The sequence below is a fragment of the Rhipicephalus sanguineus genome, chromosome 3, assembly GCF_013339695.2.
Source record: "Rhipicephalus sanguineus isolate Rsan-2018 chromosome 3, BIME_Rsan_1.4, whole genome shotgun sequence".
NCBI classification, from domain to species: domain Eukaryota; kingdom Metazoa; phylum Arthropoda; class Arachnida; order Ixodida; family Ixodidae; genus Rhipicephalus; species Rhipicephalus sanguineus.
The window spans coordinates 101,522,516-101,545,019 of NC_051178.1; the positions used below are offsets into that span (position 1 = coordinate 101,522,516).

Consider the following 22,504-nt stretch of genomic DNA (forward strand, 5'->3'; position numbering starts at 1 on the left):
GCTGGTGTCACGTAGCACGCGATCTTTTTACGAGCAGGCAGCTGACTAATTGGTAGAGCATCGGACACGTGTGGCCTCTCAATAAGACCACTGTACTCACTCACCTCTCGCAGTGTGCCAGACAGCGAGGAGAGGATGTCCTTGTCGTTGAGGAACATGTGCTGGGCGTTCAGATGCGACCTGATGCGCGCCCGCAACCACTCGGGCAGGTCGTAGTAGCTCATGAACTGCTCGACCTCTTGCATCTGCAGTCCACACCGTCTCGCCGGTCATTTGAACGAACGACATTTTTCGCCATTACACTATTGTATCGTACAGCTGACAAACGAAACGCGAACATGATGATACAGATCAGAAACGTTATGCTCCGTTTTGTCAAGAAATGAGCAGCATAAACGAGTTCGAATGCACAATAGAAGTAAAATTACAGTAAGCACTCGACAAGTCGCGTATTGAGGTGCACTTGACAGTCAATTTTCTGCACATGAAAAATAAAGCTGATCGACGTGCCAGTCTAAATTTATGACGGGTGCATGTGGTTGGATTCACACTGCTTACATATATTCGTCTCCGTTGTTGCAACTCCGATGGGAATAATTCGCACGTTTTGTTTTAACTGGTGGTGGTTCTTAAATCACAAATTAAGCTCATCAAACGTGATAAAATTAGTAGAAGCTACTTGATTTGGCTGAAAACAACATGCTTTGCATGAATTTGTGGCTCGCATAACTTCTTTAATTTTTAACACGAAAGTGCTTTATGCCGGGGTCCACCAAGATATCAGTGACATATTTTCGTCACGGAAATGACGTCGAAAAAATGCACACAATCACACGGCAAATAAGAACTCAAAGAAATGGGAGTCGACCCCACGACCTCTCTGCCCGCGACAACCAAGGAGGTTTTAAAAAAATCTGGAGTAGAAGCCCCCGCAAAGCCCCAGCAAAAGTGAAGCTAGCTTTTGGCCACAGATCTCGAGAAGCATGCTCTTTGCCGGCGAACGTAACCCACCGAGAGGAGTATTGGCGATTGATCTCCAATAAAATTTGCCATGACTGAGGCTTACTGACGAAAACTAGTAACACAACGACACACTTGGAGCAGTATCTGACCCGTAAAAGTTGCCACATTAAACTCGTCTTGCGTGCGAGGAAAACGCTCCCTTTCCTTCGACAAACGCCGGTGGTTTATGGTGCCCCTAGTAAGATGGCGGGCACGGCTTCACTCTTGAGCAATAATTGGCACTCCAGAAATTTTTTTTTAACCACCTTGGCGACAACAGATGCCGGGCATGCTATCCACTGCGCCGCCGTCACAAACTCGGAAGGCTTTACAAACGCGCCTTTTATACCTCACTCTCACACACTATCTCACTCTTGGTCGGCGGGGTGGTGTCAGGATAGCTAGGTGAGCTAGTTGGCATCAAATTATGATATAAAACTTTTAGCACAAATAAACTTCTTCGTCCTGCGTCGTTCATTTGCGATCAAGGTTTTATATCATAATGGGGTGGTGTCGCCGTCTGGGAGCGGTGAAGTGAAGTAATGCACCATGACCGTGGCCTCCGCGATTAGCTCCTGCAACGCGTCGTTGCTACGCGTCCGTGCCATTCGGCGCGTTTCCAGTAGCAGAAGTGAAATTTTCTGTTTGTGGTTGAAGCTTGCAAACCTTACATTTAGCACTAATTGTCAGAAAGGTATCCCCTGAACGACTTTGATAGTATAAAGTCGTAAGCTGGGACAAATGGCGTATAGATCCGCTGAAGGAAACATAATTTATTACTGAAATGTTTCAATATACTGAACCACTACAGTTGTTAGCGTCAATCGGCGTATATAAGGCTGTTGAACGCCACTCGCGGAATTGTTTTACATTCATTGTACGCGTACATATGTTACACGCATATACACATGCACAGGTACAGGTAAGATACAGACGACCCCCCCCCCCCCCCACTTCCCCGTCGTTCACGAAATGAAATCCTGGCTACGCCCCTGATCTGACTACATGTTACGGGAAGCACAAGATATTCATCTCAGCACTGTGGAGCGCTAACAAACGTAGAGGCTCCCATTTCTGCATGACACTGCTGTGAATGAACAGGCGCTTTAATGTTAAACTTGGATCGTCTTTTCGCCTGCAATTATAGACCGCTCCGCTGAGGAATGTTCGCAATTGCGTCCTTCGTAAGGATCCCACACACATTCACTAAACCAGCGTCTGATACTAAACGTACTACTTCTTCGCTGCGAACTCACCTAACCACACACGAGCTTTAGCAATACCAGCGCCCGAGCATAACGTTTGTGCGAGGCTTGGGAATTCGTGTGTGCAAAGGCAACGCTTTACCGCGCACGTCATGAACACCATCCGGATTTCCGCTGACACAATAGTGTTCTCACTGCGTGTCCACAAACCCACACACAACCGGAGGACACAAAAACAGCTATAGGTCAGAAGATAGCGTAAGCAACTACGCTGTTTCACACGGTGCCGTGCAGTGGTATCTGGTTTGTGCGACTTGTCTTTTGTGCTTGCTGCAGCTCAAAGGCTGTCACGTAGGCATGCACGGTGTACGGCGCTACGGGTTGAGGCCATCGCACCTCTCGGTACCCCCCCCTTATCAAAACTGACAGCGTTTATGCATGACGGTACTGGAGAAATGATTTTGCTTCGGAATTCGGAACCAATGCGCACGTATACATACGTTATGCCACCTTATCATAAATCTCAACTGTACTCCATAAATTGTGAGGTAATACAGTGTTCGAGATCGACGGGAGAAACGCGATTTTCGCGTCTCTTCCTGCTGCTGCTGTTGATAACAATAATTACCGCCCCCCTTTTTTTCCTTTTGTCACTCCGGCAGACTCCTTGCCGCGTGACTATTACAACGAGCAGTGTTATCACCTCACTCGGCCGCGGGCGGGCATTGTAGTCGCGTTATCAGGCGCTGTTCACTGAGCGTCGATACTTGAAGCTTTCGCTGCGAGATGCGTACCAGGTCAGCTGGAACTTGCGACAATAAGCGATAAGTGGCTATCTCAAATCTCACAATTCTATCGGACGACCGCACCTGTAAACTTTCAATGCGTCTACAGCATTTATTCTTTCAGTAGCGACGACTTCGCTCGATAAAGTGTCAGATTTCTGTCCGATGCCACGATTATCAGCAGCCAGCCGCTGCCGCAAGATGATAAGGCAGACTGGCTTTACACGCAAAAGCATCGAATACGCAATAGCACAGGTCGACAATTCTACGGCATGTATGTAGTATATGCATATAAATTACGCAGCATCCTGCCATTGTTCATTGATAAAAGTGGTCTGGAACTTGCCGTAATGAGGGAAGGCGATGGTGTGCCCGTTGCAATAGCTAAAAACAAAGAAAGAAAATTCCGGGGAGCTTTTATGCAAAATCCACGATATGAGCCGCGCCATAGTGGGAGGCTTTCTGACCACTTGGGATTCTTTAGCGCATAGCTAAATCTAAGTACTCGTGAGTTTTTGATTTCGTCCCCATCAATACCTGACCGTCGTGGGCGGGACTCGTACCCGCGCCCTCGACCTCAGTGACGCTACACCTTATCCGTTAAGCTGCCACAGCTTTTCATCAATTTGCCTTCGGCGCTTGGTTCATAGAGGTCCTAAACGAGGGGTCGCTAGTTCGAATCTCCAATCTCTTCTCTCATCTTTTCGTCTCCTACTCCCTTCCATATGGCGCTGAGCAGTGCTGCCTTATGACCCGCGGAATACAGCTCCACTTTTTTTTTTCTGCTAACAACAACCACTTGTCTCATTTCCACGATCAATGTGCGTGCGCGTGCGGGAATGCCTTGAGCAGGGTTTCCAACCCCACTCAGCTAGCGGGCCGCAGTCACAAAATTTAGTCTCCCGCACGGTGTAAGAAAAATAATTTAGGTGTGGACACTCCGCCCGACGGCGCGTCCACATAATGTACGCCTCTTTCCTCCTCTCGGCCCCCATGTCGCAGCGCCTCCCACGCAACCGCGGCCGGCGCATGTACTATAGAAGACGAGCTGCGTGCGTAGCGTCCGTAACGGCGTTGCGCACGTGAGAAGTCAGCGAGCAGAAAGACTGCTCACGCGCTCTAAGCAAGACGCCGCGCTTTTACGTACGCAACGCTGTTAGGGACGCTATGTGCGTCGGGTGCGCCGTTTACACCGTGGCCGTATGAAAACTCGCCGTTCAGTTGCTCTATCCTCCTCCGCTGTGCGTAAATTACAGCAGCAGCGGTCTAAACAATAAGAACAATTATGTACTTTCTTTTCGGCATCCTTTTTTTTTTCTAACGCCGTGCAGCCAATTCCGGCGTTCGCCGCACGTCGCATTTTTCGGTCGCGAGCACGGTCGCGAGAAACGCGGCATGCGTTCCTTGCTCTAGTTGCTAGCGTGCACGGTTAAAAAAAAATGCAGAGGTGAAAAAAAAATGAAGAAAAACGCGCGTTCGCCTCGTCGCAATAGGTTTCTTAAGCCCCCATGTCGCAGCGCCCCCCACGAAACTGCGGCCGACGCATGTATTAAAGGCGAACATTATCTGGACGCGCTTTCCTTCGCGGCGGGCGGAGAGTGTCCACACCTAAATTATTTTTCTTACACCGTGTGATGATGTACTGGGCAGAATTCACGGAAGATTCACGGTTTACCGATGAACCTCCGCAGCTTCGCCCACTCATCATCATTCACTCCGTGGATATGCTGTGATTTTTTTGTTCTATCGTTATGTTTTAACACAGGGTGACCGGATGGGGCACGTGCCTCAAGAAAAAAGGTGTTTAAAACTAATCAGGTCTGTTTAGTACATGAACATACTTATCAAGAGAATAAAGAAATATGGGGTGAAGACAATCATGTGCGGGCAGGGCCGCTAGCGAAAGGTCCGCGGGCCGCGTGTTTGAGACTCCTGGTCTAGAGTGTGGCGTCACTCATCTCAAGAATCAAACGTTTCAATAACCTCAAAGCGCAAGCATACCAGAACGCTGAATAGCGGCCGTGGCTGAATCCAGCAGGCATGAACCACGTTCCAGCATAATTGTGGAATCGCATACAACAAATTCCCCAACAATCAAAGAGAGTATACGCAGGGGTATTGTCGTGGCGCAACAGCGTCCCCATTGCGACAAATCTGGTCGTGCGCAGCTTCCTCAGACGTTTCAGGACCTCCACGTAGGAAGCAGCTTCAATTTGGTTACACCTTCAGGTACTAATTCATGGTGCAGAAAAGTTCATGGTGCATAAAAGCGACCAAAATAGCTTTTCTTTGCTGTTTCTTTCTTTCAGGGAGAGGGGGGGTGTTATTAACTCAGCTCACGTTCCTTTTGACACAAAAGTGTTTTGCGCCGGGGTCCACCACGACTTGACTAACGTCATTTCGTCACGGAAATGACGTCGGTAAAATGCACACGATCAGATGACAAAGAAGTAGAACAAACAGCCCCTTTGACGCGGATGACATAGGAGTCGAGCCCACGACTTCTCACTCCACGACGAAAGGTGCCGGGCGCACTACCCACTGTGCCAGCGCGGTGCTTCAGAAACGCGCCTTTTATCTCTCATATCTCCTCCATGTTACAGTGCTTTTGGTTGGCGGGGCGGTGTCGCCGTCTGGGAGCGGTAAAGTGAAGTACTGCATCATGCACTAACAAGCGCCAACAGGGAGCGCTTCTGTAGTCTCCAGAGTTATAGAGTTAGTACAGACTCTAGAAGAAAAACTGGACCGAAAAAGCGCCGACCCCAAGAACAGCGCCATTACACTACCATTGTCATTGTTACCTTTGCAATTACTCACAGATCGGCTAAAATTAGCGGTCTTCAATGTTAATAATATTGGCAATAAAAATCGGGGCATTTTGACGAATTATAATAGTGCGGACAGTGTCTAATGTTTATTCAGCAGATTTTTAGGAAACGTTCAAGGCTATTTAGGCAATTTACTGTGCACGGCACTCGTGGCGCAGGAAGATGCGTTAGCAGGCACTTTCGCTAGATGGCACCATCATGACACTTTATCGTGGCCGATTTCGCCATTGCGCGTCTTGTGGCTGAGTGGTGAGTCGCAGTGCGTCGTCGTCTGCACTTTCTGTTGACACGTGTTTAAAACTGTGCTTCACGTGAGCTCACTTTCATCAATTACAATGAAAACTGAATACTACCGTCAAGCCTAGCACGCGTCTCAGGGGCTAGTAACCCTCACACGGTAGAGTAATGCCGGCGATGGCGGCACCCTCGCTGCAATAAGAAAGCTTGGAGTGGCTTTAGCCCCCGTGTTACATTGTGCAGTGAGTCGCGCTTAATAAAGAAACATGTTTTCATAAGAAAATTAAGTACATTAATCATACAATACAAAAAGGTAATCAACAGTGAAGCAACGCAATGTAACAATGGCACGCACAAACAACGTAAGCCTGACACATAATGTCATTGGCTACACTTGACAACACCTAAATAAATTTTTAACAGCATATATATGCGAGTACAGGTTCTTATCTAGGTGTGTCCAGATAAGAACGAACATGGGGTAGTGGCCGCCATTCCCGATTTTGATGAAATTTACTCTAGGCGCAGTCTTTACACCCAAGACAATGATTTCGAAATTAGTTTGGCGATTAAGAAATGGTTGTGCGCCTCATAAAAGAAATACACATTTTGACCGCAAAAAAAAAACACTTTTTCACCAGTTTCGCAATTTCTGAATTTTGAGCGCACCTGGCGAAAAAACGGTGCACTTCTTGGTCGCAACATTTATTCCCATCAAAGAACATGCGAAATGCAATCTTGTGAGCGTTTTATTTCGTTCTGCTATTGAAGGACTCTTGGGAGAAAAAAAATCACAAACATGGTAAACGGCACAAAACACCTGTATTTCAGAAGCTTGTTGCTGAAGACAAGTTAAAGTAAGGATAATAAAACTTAGTACATATTCACTTTGATATTCGCGTTTTTTCATAAAAAATTTTCGTGGCTCTCGCGTTTACCGTTATACTTCAAAATTGTGCTGAAACGTACGTTGTTTACGAAAAATGCCGAAGTTTGAAAATAGTTTTCACAGGAAGACCACTTTTATAATTTTTTAAGATCTCTCTTAGTGAAATCAAGGACGTTGTCTACAATACTGCGTAAAAAAAAAAGAAAAGTTGCATTACTTCAGTTGCTAACAAGTTATAATGCGTCAAATGTGACCAACTCAGCCTAGCGGCCGCGCCATTAGTTATGCGCGGCAGATCGGATACAAGCTGTTCAAAATAACCCTATAGGCGACACAATAACGAAGGAACTGTTCCAAAACAAGAAGTGTGCACGGTGCGGCAAGCTTTGTCTTGTGATCAGCCGCTTGGCAAGCTTGAGTAGGCGACCCATGGCGGCGACCTCTCGAGGCTGCAGGCGCTCACATTACCCGCGCTGCTTCGATTGAGGGCAAGCGCCGCTTGCGTGTGAAAACGACGCTTGGAGGGCGAATGAGATAAGCAGTGTATCACTGTTCAGAGTGAAAGCTGCTAGTTGCCAACGGGGTTCATACTACACAACTAGAACTCTGCCGATAGTTTGCAGTGAGCGCCTCTGGTGTTGCATTATCACTTGCTAGGAACTCAAATAATGCAACGCTTTTTTTTTACGCAGAGTGGTAGACAACGTCCTTGACTTCATTAACAGAGATTTTTAAAATTTTGAATTGGCCTTTTTGAGAAAAATTAAGTCAGAATGCGCTGGGACGCGCTAGCGCGTTTGGGCCTGTGCAAGGGGCTGGGTAAGACGCTGTGGCCTTTTCCTCTTACACTCTCTCAGCAATCAAGTGATGGCGTCGGGGAACGAGATTCTGCAGACGCGCGATGAACCTGCGTGGCGTGCTCCAACAACAGTTCGCGACGAGTAACAGCAACAGCAACTGCGGTGAATTCATGGTGTGCTCCACATGCAAGGACGCATTAACATCGGGCAAGGTGCCCGTGATGAACGGAACTTTAAGTCGACCCATGCGCTCCTTCGCATCCCCACATGGTTCCCTTTCGTGGGAGATGGTGAAATTTTTTTACCAAGAACTCTCCGTGAAAGAGATATCGGGGGAGGGTGGGGGGGTGAGGTGAACGCATCTCGTCGTTGATATCGTCCGCCCGAAACTCGCGCCTCTGATCAATAAATATTGAGCTGGCGTATGAACGCTAGTGCTTTGAAGTATGTGTGGGCAGACGTGAGTATAAACGCGAGCCGACATACAGCTGATATCGGCTCGCGAATTTGAAATTCGCGTTGTTTGTCGGTACGTTGCGTCGTAAATTAAACCATTCACTGAAATCTGGTTGTCTGGAAAATTTCCGTTAGTGCCATACTGCGTGAAGAAAAAGACACAACTTACCGAACTCCCGTGCTATACGCCCCCCATTTTTTTCCACGTGTTTGATAGGTATGATGCTTGTGTTAACATGTTTCTGATTCTATAGCTGCTTGGTAGCGCGCAGTGTATTATTGCATTTAGAATGACTGCCAGTCGGGCGTGTTGGTAAGCGTTCGTGATGGTGAAGCGCTATAGAAAGCGCGGAGACTTTTGAAGAACGCAGGACAAGGCGCCTTGTCCTGTGTTCTTCAAAAGTCTCCGCGCTTTCTAGCGCTTCACCACCACGTATTGTTGCTGTCTGCGTAAGATTGCGTCTAGTGTTCGTATAAGTTATTCTGACGCAATTTATAAGTATTTAGTGATCTCGTATCGCGGTGACTGGTCATTTCACGTTGCCACATTTCATTTTTGCCTGGATATGAACGCATGACCGCCGTTGTTGCCTGTAGCAACTGAAGTGCTAAGCTGCTGAGCACGTGGATGAAGTTCCCATTCCCGGCATTTCAGGAAGGAAAAAGTAAGGAGGGAGCATTGCGCGGTGCGACAGAAAGCAAGAAAGAAAGGTATACTACGTCAGCCACTCAGGCGCAAAGCTTCGCTTGCCCCCGTTTTCCCGATAGGTCAAAGGTCCCTGAACTTTTTGTTTATAGCATTTTTTCAACTCTGCAAGAACACTTTCTACATACAACAAAGCCTTCTTGGCGCTGTAAATAGTCGTAATAAATAAAAAGGAAAGGGGCTTCAAACCAGACGATGCCCTCTTGGCGCCTTCTGTACCGCTCGTCGAAGTGTGTGTTTGTGTTTCGAATATAAAGAGTGGACGATGCAGAGTACTATGTACTGTCGTGAGCACTATGACAGGGAACGCGCGAGCGCGTGGCGATTAGCCTCCGACCCCAGTTCGACCGATTCTCGAATGGTGCTGTTCAAAAATAAAGTGGAAAGGGTGACGATTTTCCGCGAACTGTTGTCACTCCCACCGCGGGTCCGTTTTTACGATGCGAGAAATATGTCACACAAATAGCTTGTTGTATTGTCGCGCCCGTTGTAGCACGCCCGCGCAGCAAAGAGCAGTACAGATTTTTTAAATCATATTTTGCTGTATATAAATTTTATGTTTTATACCTTCACACTTAAGCCTATGGAAAGGCAGTATTTTGCATGGAGCTATAGACAGCACACTACCGCGCTCTACTTGCGGTATCCGCCTTACACTCGCGAGCGGCCCTTGATGCACAATCAGCTGCAGTTTTTTTATCAGTAATAGCAAGGTGGGCGTGCCGACATTTAGCGGGACCGCGGCACCCTTTCCACTTTGTCTTCCACAGCGGCCGCCGCGAATCACCCATGTGTCGGCTTTGAAGGTTGTTTGCCACACGCTCGCGTGTTCCCACTCATACTGCTCACGATAGTACTTTTCTGTGGGAGGACTGCATGCAGCTGTCTCTGCCGAAATGAAGATAAGATGAGAATGCTTACATCTCCGTTGTATTTAGAAAAACATCTCGACGATTTAGAATACTATACTCCGCAATGGAAAAGCGGTACCTATCCCTGAAGTGACGGCATCTATACCCAAGGAGGTTTTTAAAAAAAAATGCGGGAGCCATCGCGATATCGAGAAAATGGGAACAAGCGAAGCTTGGCGTGTGCGTGCCAGACGTACTAATTTTTTTGTTTCTTTCTTTCGCATTGCGCAATGCTTCCTTCTAACTGCTTCCTTCCTCCATCCTGGGAATTGGACCTTCAAGCCCGTGCTTACCAGCGCAGGCACTTCAGTTGCTACAGGCAACAACGACGGTCATGCGTTCATATACAGGCAACAATGAAATGTGGCAACGTGAAACTACAAGTGACCTCGATAAAAGACCATATCAAAATCGGCTGATCGCCGAGAAGCCCACGATCCAGACAGAATCAATTATTGGAAAAACGACGCATACAGATGCGCACGTGAACGACGCACCTTCGAGGCCCACATTTGTGCACGCTCGACGGCTCCGCGTTTTTCGGGTAAGACACCACCACCGAAATGTGTGAGTTATAACAAGCTCGCTTGAAAATTCTAGAGTGGAAGCTCTGGAAAAAATCTTAGCAGCAAATCTGAAGCCAGCATTTGCCTATACTTCAGCTCAAAAACACAGCGTTCTCGTGTGATGCCCGATTAGAGGTAAAGTGGCTTTCGTTCTGCTTACGTATATGCTATGTTAATTATAACGTAAGAGATCGATGTTCCCGACGAAAGTAATACAAAAATTTGGAGGCACAAAGTAACAGGACAACAAAAGACGGGACTGGTTCCAGACTGTTTGTCAGAATGTTTGTCAGACCATGCACCAACTAGCCCAACAACGCGTTTTAGTGAAAGTAATACATCTGGATTAGTATTGATAGCCTGACCTCTAATATTTTCCTAGACTTTTAGGCTTCTTAAGTTGGCCAGTAACACAAAGAGGTACGTTCAGCAGTATCTGTCTGGAATAATTAGCCACGATGAACTTATGCTTGCGAATCGCAACTTCTCTTCGCTGTAAGTTATCGCGCCCATGGTAAGATGTCGGAGGTCTGGATTCACTTTCGGGTCATAATTTCCACTCCGCAGCACTTGCTAGCCTCCTTGCTTGCAACCTAAGGACAAATAAATGTAAGCTCCACAGTAGCGTAGCCAGAATTTTTTTCGGGAGGCGGGGGGGGGGGGGGGGGGGTATTGAGCCATACTTTATATTCGTGCGTGAGTTTGTATGTGTGCGAGTATATATACACTTGCAAAATTGCTAAATTTCGGGTGGGGGGGGGGGCTGAACCCCCTCAACCCTCCCCCCCCCCCCCCCCGGCTAGGGCACTGAAGCTTTACCTACGAAAACGCGATGCGCTTGTCCTTCACCTTCCCAAGATTTTCGTACCAGCTATTTTTCGTTGGAAGCCCAAGCACTGTTCTCTCTTTGAATGTAAATGCTAGGCATACTGGATTATAAAAGCTTCTATTTTATTAATAGAACATATTTTTTGGCTGGGCGCCGATGTCAGAATTTTTTATGCAAAGTTTGCCGGGACCACGGTGGTAGAATCGCCACGGTGGTCGGGACGATCATGTTTTCTATCCAAAACAAGCGAAACAAACGTGCAACTGTACGGTAATATTCCACTCTCCCAAATACTCAGAAGTGTTTGACGTCACCAAAACGAGAAAATGTAATTGGTCGGAGCATCTATGCAACTAAATCCCAACATCGTGTTCTGCTGAGTCATATCTTTTCTACGCTGGGCCCTTTTCTGTTTTCTTCTTCCGACATCCAGATGGCGCTCATTCTGTCCTTCATTTTTTTTTTCTTCGTGTAGTTTTTGCGCCAATACTTTGTTTCAAGCAAGAACCAACTAGCCCAATATTGTATTCTCCTGAAGGTTTTTCTTGCGTGGGACGGCAATGGCCGCAGGCGGCACATCTCTTTATTCTAACGTAGTAACGTATAGGAATGGTTAGGCTCCCTTTAAAATTTCCGTGAAAAAACTTCACGGAATTAAACGTTGCTGCGTCACTTACCCTCTCCCTCTGGACGTTCTTGGTGTAGTCCTTGTGGGCGAGCAGGTTGGCGCCGTATCCGAGCAGTAAGGCCTGCCAGAGGGCGCCACAGAACATTCCCATCACCTGGATCCACTCCTCGACCAGGAGGCCGGTCTTCTGTGCCAAGCCGTAGTTGTTGGTCATCATGAGGGACACCGTGTTGTGCACCGCCCACGAGTACTGCTCCCACCAGGGCTTGTTCTGCACCCGAAACGGCACGGCATCGTCTGCGTTTGTATGTCTTCGAGGAGCGGAGGTTCTCGTACACTAGGCCTGGAGTACTGGCGTACTGCTCATGTATCGGCCTTCAATGCGACCTCATCGTTCGCAGTATTTAACACCACAATCGAAGTTTACTTTGACACTTCCTTAGCCGGTATGCTTCCTTTATGACACTTTTTTGTAAGGTGAGGCATTCACCATCGATAGCTGCGTGCATTTAGACAGGCGAGAACTCACACATGCTAACGTTACACTGAGAGACAGTCATGCGACCTTATTATCCCAGTGCATTGCCCTCTAATACCCTATTTCAGAGACTGCGTATACTGCCGTTTACTGACATACGGAACTACAAGATTTCCTGCTAAGAAACAAAATAATAAACACACACACGCCTCTGCCCCATACCGTTTTCACGTTTCCATCGTTAAACACACGGCATGCAACAAGCGGTAATCATAATTTTCCTTTATGTTCGAATGCGTACGGCGAAAGATTAACTCAATTTTATGATGCTAAGCTGTTGAACAATGTCTCTGTTGGAATAAATCTCGCAAGAAATTTTGACTTTACCGGCGAACGATACTTCGTTTGTAACCAATCATTTTCTTGAGTTCTAATTTTTTTTTGTCCTCATGTACAGTCAATGTTTTCGTAATATCTATGTCTTCGTTCTTTTATAGTGCATTTCTTTGAAGACGTATAATACTTACTGCTTATGTATGATACTTTCGTTATTATTTATTTTGTCTGTAAAAGGCTGCTGATTATTACAACCTTGTTTCTATTAGGACTCATCACTGGCCGCTTAGGCTGCGGGTCCAAGTATCTATGTCCACATTTCTTTTATATTATTGTGCAATAAAATGCCCCTTTGATTGATTGATTTCGGATAGCTATCTATCGACATGCACATTAACTACCTCCGCCTCCCCCCTATAGTGATCTTATGAACAATTTCTGATGAGGTACCCATTTACATTATCTGCTCATGCTACCAAACCACTTACGCCCTTTATTTATAGCGAATATTCGTACGTATTTCCCAACCATAGTTGAATACGCATGAATTCGTAGGAATTCTCCTCCACGCTCAGACGTTCTGACGCGCTTGTGTGCGTCTGAGCGCGCAGGAGACTTTTTTTTTTTTTCTGTCTCGCTCTTCCGTTGAAATGGCACAAATGGATTGCGCAGGAGTTTGGAAAAGTTAAGGACGCGGCCGCCCACCTGCAGGTTCGCGATGGATATCCAGGACTCCGGCGGGAAGCCCATCAAGGAGCCGACGAAGAATTGAAGACAGGCGTGCCAATGCACAGCCAGGAAGATGAGTGCCAGGATGTTGCCCAGCTGCAGGTACACGCCTGTCGTCTGATAGAACTGCGGGACAAGAGTTCAAACGAAAGAAAGGTCAAGCGGAAGGGTTGACCTACATGCATCTAGTGATAACACAGGAATTTAGTACGAGCTCCACCCACAAAATCATGTTGCATTTTCTGTTCGCCTTTGTAAGTCAGCCGTGTCAGCCACCGTACATTCAGAATTTGTGTTTCGGCTCTGGTCGTAGATTGTAACATAAGAGAAAAGCTAAAATAATGTGCTTAGTCAAGCACTTTTATAAGGAAATCCCACAAAATATATTGTGGAGTCTGACGATATGAACCGCTCTCGGAATACACGGAGACAGAATAACAGAGAGCTGAGCTAGTTGGTAAGTATTCATTCTAAAAAGACAGGGCGTGCAAACACGGACACAAGAAAGATCTATCTTTACATTGTCGAGATTGTAAGTGCACGCCAAAATTTGATGAATGCGCAGTATTGTACCGGCATAGAAATGAAGAAACGCGCCTGATGATTGAAGCTTGGCATATCGAGAATAGTGGTAGTGCATGCGTGAGCCAACCGTCGATTAACTTGCATAAAGATGAAATCAAATGCCTTAGTTATCTTCCACGTAGACCGCCACGCGTGCCGGATTGCTAGGTTCGCCTGTTGCATGGGCATGCGCAGATAAGTTTTCGTACCTTCTTTCTTTTCAGCCGTTGTGCGTCTCTTCAGTTGTTAGTCGGCGTTTGTGGTGTCCTGACTTCTTTTTTGTGTCCGTGTTTGCACGCCCTGTCTTTTTAGAATGAACACGGAGACAGTTCACGCCGCCGGGCAACAACCACGTGTACATTTATTAACCTCTTTAACATACGGCGAGCTCGCCTGCCGAATCTGATACACAACTAGTTAAACTTGCTAAATAACCTTATACAATGTCAATACAGTACACAGAAAACACAACACACACAAGGTACCGCGAATGCGGCGTCACCGACGTTCTGCTCACCACGAAGGGCCCGCAGAAAACGAGCCGCGGTATCGTCCCCCACGGACCCACCGCGGGAGACGTCCATCCACGCACGCTACCCAACACCCAAAGAGCCTCGTGGCTGTTTCTTGCACGCCGGCCTAACATCCCAGGCGGTGCTGCCGGCGCCACCGCGCTAAGCCTACCCTTACAAAAATAGATTCAGACAGTCTGTAGACAGTCTAAACACATTTTTAGACAGTCTATAGACTGTCTACGTACATTTTTGTACGGGTACACTGCGCGAGCACAGCGCTACATGTCCCTCGGCGGCATGTGGCGCTCATGGCGCACGCGCGCGTGAGCCACTTTACAGGGGGTGATTGCACTCCCACAATTTCATGACGTTCTAATTCAATCCTGAAATTAGCGGTATGAAGAGAGACTAGTACTGCAAAATACGCCGTCTAAAACAAGCGAAAGAGTCTTCAGGGAAATGAGCTAATGTAATTAGCTATCGCAAAATTGCACATTCGTGCTCAAAGTGTTGTCTACTTTTGTTTTTGCGCAACAGCTGCGTACAGTTCTTTCAAATACCGTAGAGTAATACACTTTAAATCGTTAAATTTTTCTTCCAAACACGCAACATGAAAACTAGGGTAAAAATACCGCTTGCCTGACGACGTACGAGAAGTTGATTGGCTCCAGAAGTGGGACGTTCTTCCCACCCGTCAGCGGCTGATGTGGTTCGGTGTGCTCCCACATGATAAGTGACCCACTGGTGACAAATGTTAATCTGCGCACCACTTACCATCCGAGTGCATAGCCACTAACAAGGCGTCAGAGCTATGGTTCAGTGTTCTTTCTGTGTTCGAGTCAACTCTCGTTCTCAAAGGTATCGCCGCCTTTTAGTTCAAATGTTTTGCACCATCATGTTATTTCTGCTGTGGCGACGCCGCGCGGCTTTTTCCTCGGGCTTATGAGAAGTGTTACCCGTCTTCGGAAAGGGCGCAGTAAACATAGACCCCCGCTCTTACTCACCCCGAGATTTTTTAGTGGCACCTTCTCGCGTGTGACGTCAGCAGGGGGACTCTACACGCGTGCACTCGCTACGTGAAGGCTGCTCGACGTTGTCAGCCAGTCTTTCCGCGACCCGTTATCGCATCTAGGGGTGTATCTGGGAAACGCAGCGTGACTACACTGGATAGTCATCTGTAGTCCGACCCAGCTCAAGAATAGCTCCGCCGTTAATATCTTTCTGAATAATTGCTTGCCAACGGGGAGCAACGATGTCAGAATCATCGACGGAATTTACCAGGACGTTCAAGTTTCCGACCTAAGATCAGCGACACAAACGTGTGTCTGTATGGGAAACTCAACTATCTGAAACGCTCGAGAAGTGCTTGACGTTACGAAAATGAGTAAGTGCGACAGGATGGATATTAAAAATTTCACCACAGCACTCGTCGCAAGAACAATCGCCAGGTTATTCGTATTTCCGGAATACCCAGGAAAAAGCCTACTGATGTACTGGACGAGTACTGTTATAAGGACACATTTACAACAAAGAAATACAGTGGACCGCAAACGGAGAGTCCACTAAAGTTTTACAAGACACTGAGTGACTAAGCTCACAGTAGATAAAAAAATAGGGAAAAGCATGCGAAGAACTAGCACCAATACATGTAAGCTACGTGCTAACAGAAGTGACGTTAGAGAAGGGGGTTTAAAAAAATGGTCTCATGCCGATGGACGGGATGGAAGAAAAACAGAATCCCCTAAGTGGTACGCGAGTTTGACTGACTGAGAAGATGAAGCGTGTTACCGACGTACCAACGCCTCGCCAGGTGGCATGTTGCACCAAATGACAGGTGTGCGAACTGTAGGTAGTGCGAGGCAACCAGGCATGCTTTGTTTGAATGTTTTGCTACTCAGGCTGAATTGCACCTTCTTTGGCGCACCTTTGAAGTAACTTGCCACATCGATGTCGCAAAGGAAAAAAAAGCATGTTCTCTCAATTGGTACCAGTGGTCACAACGTATGTGATCTGGAGACGCCGGTACCAGGCAGAAGCACGCCGACAACCACAGCGTGTAGCGTTACCGCCTTTACATAGAATCGACCAAATCGTTTGTGGATACCTAGTTGACGAGCTCGATGATAATGGTGTTGATACCTTTTTAAGGCGCTGGCACATTCGGTTTTTCGTGCTGCGTGTGGAAAGACTGGAATTTTCAGCAGTGCAATAATGAGTAACGACATAGACAAGTTACCCCCGCTCCGGCCACTTTTGCCACATTCGTGAGCTATGATGCTTGAGTTAGCATGCTCCGTGTTCTGCACAGTGGCGTAAACCATACAGCAAGGGGGCGGGAAAGGGAAGTGGGGGTGAGGAGGAGTGACGTGAGGGTGAGCTGGAGAGAAAGAAGTAGGGGAGAGGGTAAAGCATAGCATAGCTGTGTATGTCGTCACGCAGGCAAAACCATGTATAGCATAGCCATGTATAGTATAGTATAGTATAGCGAGGGGGGCGGGAAAGGGAACTGACGATGAGGAGGAGAGAAATTAGGAAGGGAGAGGGCAAAGCGTAGCATAGCCATGTGTGGCATAGTATAGCAAGGGGTGGGAAATGGCAGTGAGAGTGAGGAGTTATGTGAGGGTGAGGAGAAGGGAGAGGAGGAGGGGATGGTAAAGCATAGCATAGCCGTGTATAGTATAGTATAGCAAGGGGGTAGGAAAGAGAAGTAAGGGTTAAAAGGAGAGATGTAAATGTGAAGAGGAGGAAGAGTAGGAGATAAAAGATGCCACTGCATCAAAAAATGAAGATTTTCTTTCCCACCATGGACGCCGACTAGGCTTCACGTTTGGAACGCCAGCGTCGCCGAGTAGCAGGCGAGTCACTGCTCCGCACTTCTGACAGCTTTCAACTTGAGTGTAACTGCCTACATTTCTTTGTACAAGGTACACTGACGCGAGTTATTAGTATTTACTGTCTAAGCGCCTGTAGCGCTTGTGTGCGCTGGTTGAATTATCTGTCCTTTGTGGTTGGAGGATTTATGCAAATTCTCTTTGGGAGGAACAGCGATAGTGGAGCTGACTTTTTTTCCTAATGTGTAACCGAGCATAACGTCATCGTCACCTAGAGGACGAAGGCAAAAATAGCAAGGTCGTTTCCCTTCTTCCTCTTCATAGTGGTCATGTTACAAGTTCATGTATTTTCGTTGGCACTGTCGGTGATAAATGTGCAATTAGTTTCTTTGTGTCACAACAGTGGAATGTGATTATAGTATGTAGCGTGTATATGTGAACTGCCCATGGGTATGTTGAAGTACGGTAAGTTCCTGCGCCGTTCTATGTTAGATAACATTTTCATGTTGTGGGAAATAGCATTTCACGAAAAGAAACGCGTGACTCCAAGCATGCACAGTCGAGTAGGGTTTTGGTAATTCCGAGTGAGCCCGGTGAGTTCAGTTCTGGTAAACCTGAGTCTGAAAAAGCCCTATGCAAACAAAACAAAACGTAATCTGTGAGCGAGTATGAATGAACTTAGTTTATTTTGACGACTTTGTGCCACACTCTAAGACAAAATCGAGTATTTTGGGAGTGTTTCTGCCACACAACAACAATCGTCATCCACCTCGCGTGCTTTCCTCGCGTTATCACCGCGGTCGCGGCACTTTCCGGTCACGAACGGCGCGCGCGTTGTCAGCGTGACATAGCATTCTTGACAGGAAAGTGACGAGAGCCGGGTTTTCAAGAAAGGAAACGCGAGCAAGCCAGATGACGATTATTGTTGTGTGGCAGAAATACTCCCCAAATACTCGATTTTGTCTTAGAGTGCAGTAACGTTCTTGCCCGCGTTTGTTGATACTGTTTTTTTTTTTTTTCACGTAGAAGTGCCTGTCCCAGCGAAAGCTAGTAATAAGTTCAAATTTAGTATCTAAGAAAAACGCGCAGAAGTGGTTTCTGCAGAACCCTGACTGACCATTATCTGTTCGGTGCGACCGCCGTAGCGAAACAGGCGGCTGATCTTGATAAGCTTGATGAAGCTGAGGAGCTTGGCGAGTTGCGAATAGGTAGAACGGCGGTCCACATTGCGATACTTCGACGGCCAGTTCAGGACGAGGAAGTCCAGGGGTAGGCTGCTCACCAGGTCCACGGGGAACCAGCCGTGCAGGTAGTGCTGCCTAATCTGAACTGGATCCATGATAACGATGCCCTGCTTGCGATCGTCAATACCTGAGAGTGACACAGACTATCAGTGATTACCTCGAACATGTAACTGGTTACACGTTGCTAGACGCCTGGGGCCGAATTCACAAAACTTCTTTTTCGTAAGTGCATTTTCCAATTGGTCATCCGGCTTCGCTAACGACATGTCCCGCGTCGTGATTGGCTGAAATACTATCTTACAAAAATTTTATGCGCAAGAAGTTTTTGCGAATATGGGCCCTGGTTTTTAGTCCCGCATCCACGGTTATCTCTGAATCGCGATAGCAAAGGACTGTCTGAAAATAAATTCTATGTGATTTAAGAACCCCCCCCCCTTTTTTTTTCAAGTTCACGCAAAGAAATATTCACTATCTTACGCAAGTAAAAAGTGAACTGGAAAATGTAACGCAGAGCACACGCTACAAGTAGCAAGAAATTCGTAATTGCAAATAATGCGTAATAATTATTTCGTTACGTGAACGATAGCTATCAGACGCAAGGACAACGTTATTTGGGGCTCCCTGACCTGTAAAGAGAAAAGCGAACTTTAAGCGAATGTAGATGTCTCGCCATGATGAAACTCTAATAAAATTATGGGCGTGCGAATATTCGAAATGTCGCCTACGAATCGGATATTCTCCTTTTACAATGCATAATTCCGTCCGAAAAATACATATTCCGATTTTCCCGAATATTCGACCACGGTGTTGGGAAACGGGTGTGTCAGTTTGCGACTGCTTCTGCGCAGAGCTGATAGACGGAGCGATCAAGGCGACGGTGAGTTAAGGCAAATTTATATACATATATACAGAGGCGTTACATATTCGGCGCTGGGGCCGACAGCTTATTGGGCTCGCACAGCGGTTCGACGACGACCCGCGATTTCTTCGTTCGCTGTCTCCCTCTCTCCGCGCAGCTTGGTTCTTTTATAGCCCTGGGCGATCGCTTGCATCAGCCAGTAGTGCGAAGCCTCCAATCAGGAACCGCCGTTGGTCGCTGGCTCGAACCGGATCCGCGGGGAGGAGGGCTTGCCGCACGTTGCGGGAGAGATTTCCGTCGGTTGCGTCAGGCGCAGCGCCGGAGTTGCCGGGGATTGCGTAAGGCTCCCGCCTCGTTGCATCAGCTGGTGTTGACGCTGGTTGAGTCAGCCTCATCGCCGGAGTTGCCGGGGATTGCGTAAGACTCCCGCTTCGTTGCATCAGCGGGTGTCGACGCTGGTTGCGTCAGACGTTTTACCAGCTTGAATTCCTTGTCGAAGCAAGGAAGTTTGGGTTGGGAGCCCTGGCATAACAGCACCCCCGCCGCCAGACAATGCGCCGGAAAGACGAGCTGCTTCCACGTGGCTCGGATGCCGGGCGCGCTCGTTCGCCAGGTCCATCCAGGTTCACCTCCAGGGCCATGGGGACATTTGGCTCCACGCTTCGTTCCGTGAACAGATCCCAGTCGCCAGGCCGGATCCCGGCTCCAGTGGCTTGTCGCCAAGATGTGTCGACTTGCTTTGCTCGTCTCTTCTGACGATCTTTCGTATCAGCACTTGTTGATCGTTCTGCAACTTGTCAAGAACGGTCCGACAACAGACAACACACGACACAAGCAAGTGCCCTCGGTCACCCCACAGAACACCAGACCTAAATAGAATAATATATTCCTAGCTACCTTTATGTCGAAATTTTGTTCCCTCTATATCAAGAGGCACATGTGAGACACCAAAACTCTTAAAAACAGAACTCAAAATATTACACGTGTAACAAACGCAATGAAACAGAATTCAAAATAATCTTGGCCCCTTGAGATCACTCAGGACGGAAGCGCTCAGCTGAGGCCGCAATGAGGACAAAATTTTGCCCCAATTTGCCAGCGAAAACCGAAAGGATAGCCGAAGACGGCACTGATTAGAACGCGCGACTCAGTGCGTCTGCGTTCGCGTTTAGCTTTCCTTTCTTGTAACGAACGTTCAAGTTGTGCTGTTGGAGTATCATGCTCCACCTTAATAACCGGCCGCTTTTGGACGACATGTTATTCAACCAGGTTAGAGGACAGTGGTCCGTTTCGACCACAAACTTGGAACCGGAGACGTAACAGGCCAGCTTTTGAACGGCCCACACGAGGCAGGCACATTCCTTTTCAGAGGTACTATATGCCTCTTCCCTGCAGCTCAGTTTTCGGCTTAAATACAAAACTGGTCTTTCGTGACCAGTGTCATCTTCCTGGCACAATATAGCTCCCATTCCGCGATCACTCGCGTCGCACTGAATGATAAAGCCCTTGGAAAAGTCAGGCGCCATGAGAACGGGTTTTTCGCTTAAGGCTTGTTTAAGCTTGCAAAACGCATTCTCTTTCTCCGAGTCCCATGTCACTTTAACTGGCTCCGACTTTCGAAGTGCGTCAGTTAGAGGGCTGGCAATGGCAGAGTAGTTTTGCACATAATGCTGATAGTATCCCGCTAGTCCTAAGAAAGCCCTTATCTCAGACTTGGTGGTTGGTCGTGTATAGTTCACGACGGCGGCTACCTTGATCTCTGAAGGTCGACGCCGGCCACGCCCCACAACGTGTCCCAGGTAAGACACCTCGCCGCATCCTAGGTGACATTTAGCAGGTTTCGCTGTAAGACCCGCTTCTTTCAACTTGTTCAGCACGACTCGTAAATGTTCGACGTGTTCTTCCCAGGTGTTCGAGAAGATGGCGACATCGTCGAGATACGGCAGTGCGAACTCGGACAGGCCATTAAGAACGCGGTCCATTAGACCCGAAAAGCAATAAGGCGCATTTTTCAGTCCAAAACTCAGCATAAGGGGACGATACGTTCCGAATGGAGAAACGAACGCGGCGTAGCGGCTAGCACGCTCGGTAAGAGGGACCTGCCAATAACCTCGCACGAGGTCTAGCGTGGAAATGTAGTTTGACTTTGACACTGTTTCCACCGTTTCCTCTAGATTTGGTATCGGATAGGTCTGGTCTCGAGTTATGGCGTTAAGGCGCCGGTAATCGATGCATGGCCTAGGATCCTTTCCCGGCACTTGAACCAATATTAGAGGAGACGTATAGTCACTCTCACCCGGTATTATGACTCCCAACTCAAGCATTCTATCGATTTCCTCTTTCATGATCTGCTTCTGCACAGGGGAACATCGATATGGCTTACTACGGATTGGTTCTTCACATGTCAGCTCGATGTCGTGCTTAATAACCGTCGTTTTTCCGGGACGGCTGGAAAACACGTCTTTAAACTCAGAAACAATCCTCCTCAAGTCCTCCTTCTGGACTTGACTTAACCTTGGCTCCAGGTTCAACTGTTTCAACATCACCTCTGAACCCCTTTCGCTGACATCGCTAGAAGTCAGAATTTCTGCTCCTTCCTCCTCCGAAGCATTCTTTTTCTTCACTCCCACTTTTACGCTTTCCGCTTTTATCGAGATGTCTTCACGCTGCTCTCGAATGAGCGTCGCTCGTTCAACCCTCGACAGCTCACACCAACTTTCAGCTACGGGCTTGAGCGTGTTGCCCGCCTCGCCCAACGGCGCCACTTCGGTTTCTCCGCCGACGGAGACGACGCTACCCGCTTCCGCTGCCGGCGGCTCGAGTAACCCACCCGGAGAGTTTTCTGTCCGAGGCTCGCTCGAATCGCTGCCAAGGTCACGCAGCTCGGCCACTTTTGCCGGTGGTGGCGTACTACATGGAACGAGATCAAGTTCCTGTGAAAGCTTCCGCGCTTGCGATCGCGTGAGGGCCATGTACGCAACGCTGGGAAAGAACGATTTACCCTGCTCTTTGAGAAGCTGTTCCGAGTTGTTCGAAAAAAGATAAGGAAAACAATCTGGGAGAGCAACAGACACAGCCGCTTCGGTGTGAAGCTTACCGAAAGAGC

The 22,504-nt window shown here is 47.7% G+C and overlaps 1 protein-coding gene across 1 annotated transcript in view; it reads right to left on the reverse strand.

The window, feature by feature from the left end:
• The window catches only part of LOC119386861 (potassium/sodium hyperpolarization-activated cyclic nucleotide-gated channel 1), a 104,377-nt gene that overhangs the window by 45,450 nt on the left and 36,423 nt on the right, over window positions 1–22,504 (reverse strand). Inside the window, exons 3-6 of the mRNA XM_049414068.1 lie at window positions 18,413–18,666; window positions 13,362–13,511; window positions 11,892–12,113; window positions 105–245 (exon numbers count right to left, since the gene is read on the reverse strand). Coding sequence (XP_049270025.1) covers window positions 105–245; window positions 11,892–12,113; window positions 13,362–13,511; window positions 18,413–18,666 — 767 coding nt within the window. The remainder of the gene's footprint in view (window positions 1–104; window positions 246–11,891; window positions 12,114–13,361; window positions 13,512–18,412; window positions 18,667–22,504) is intronic.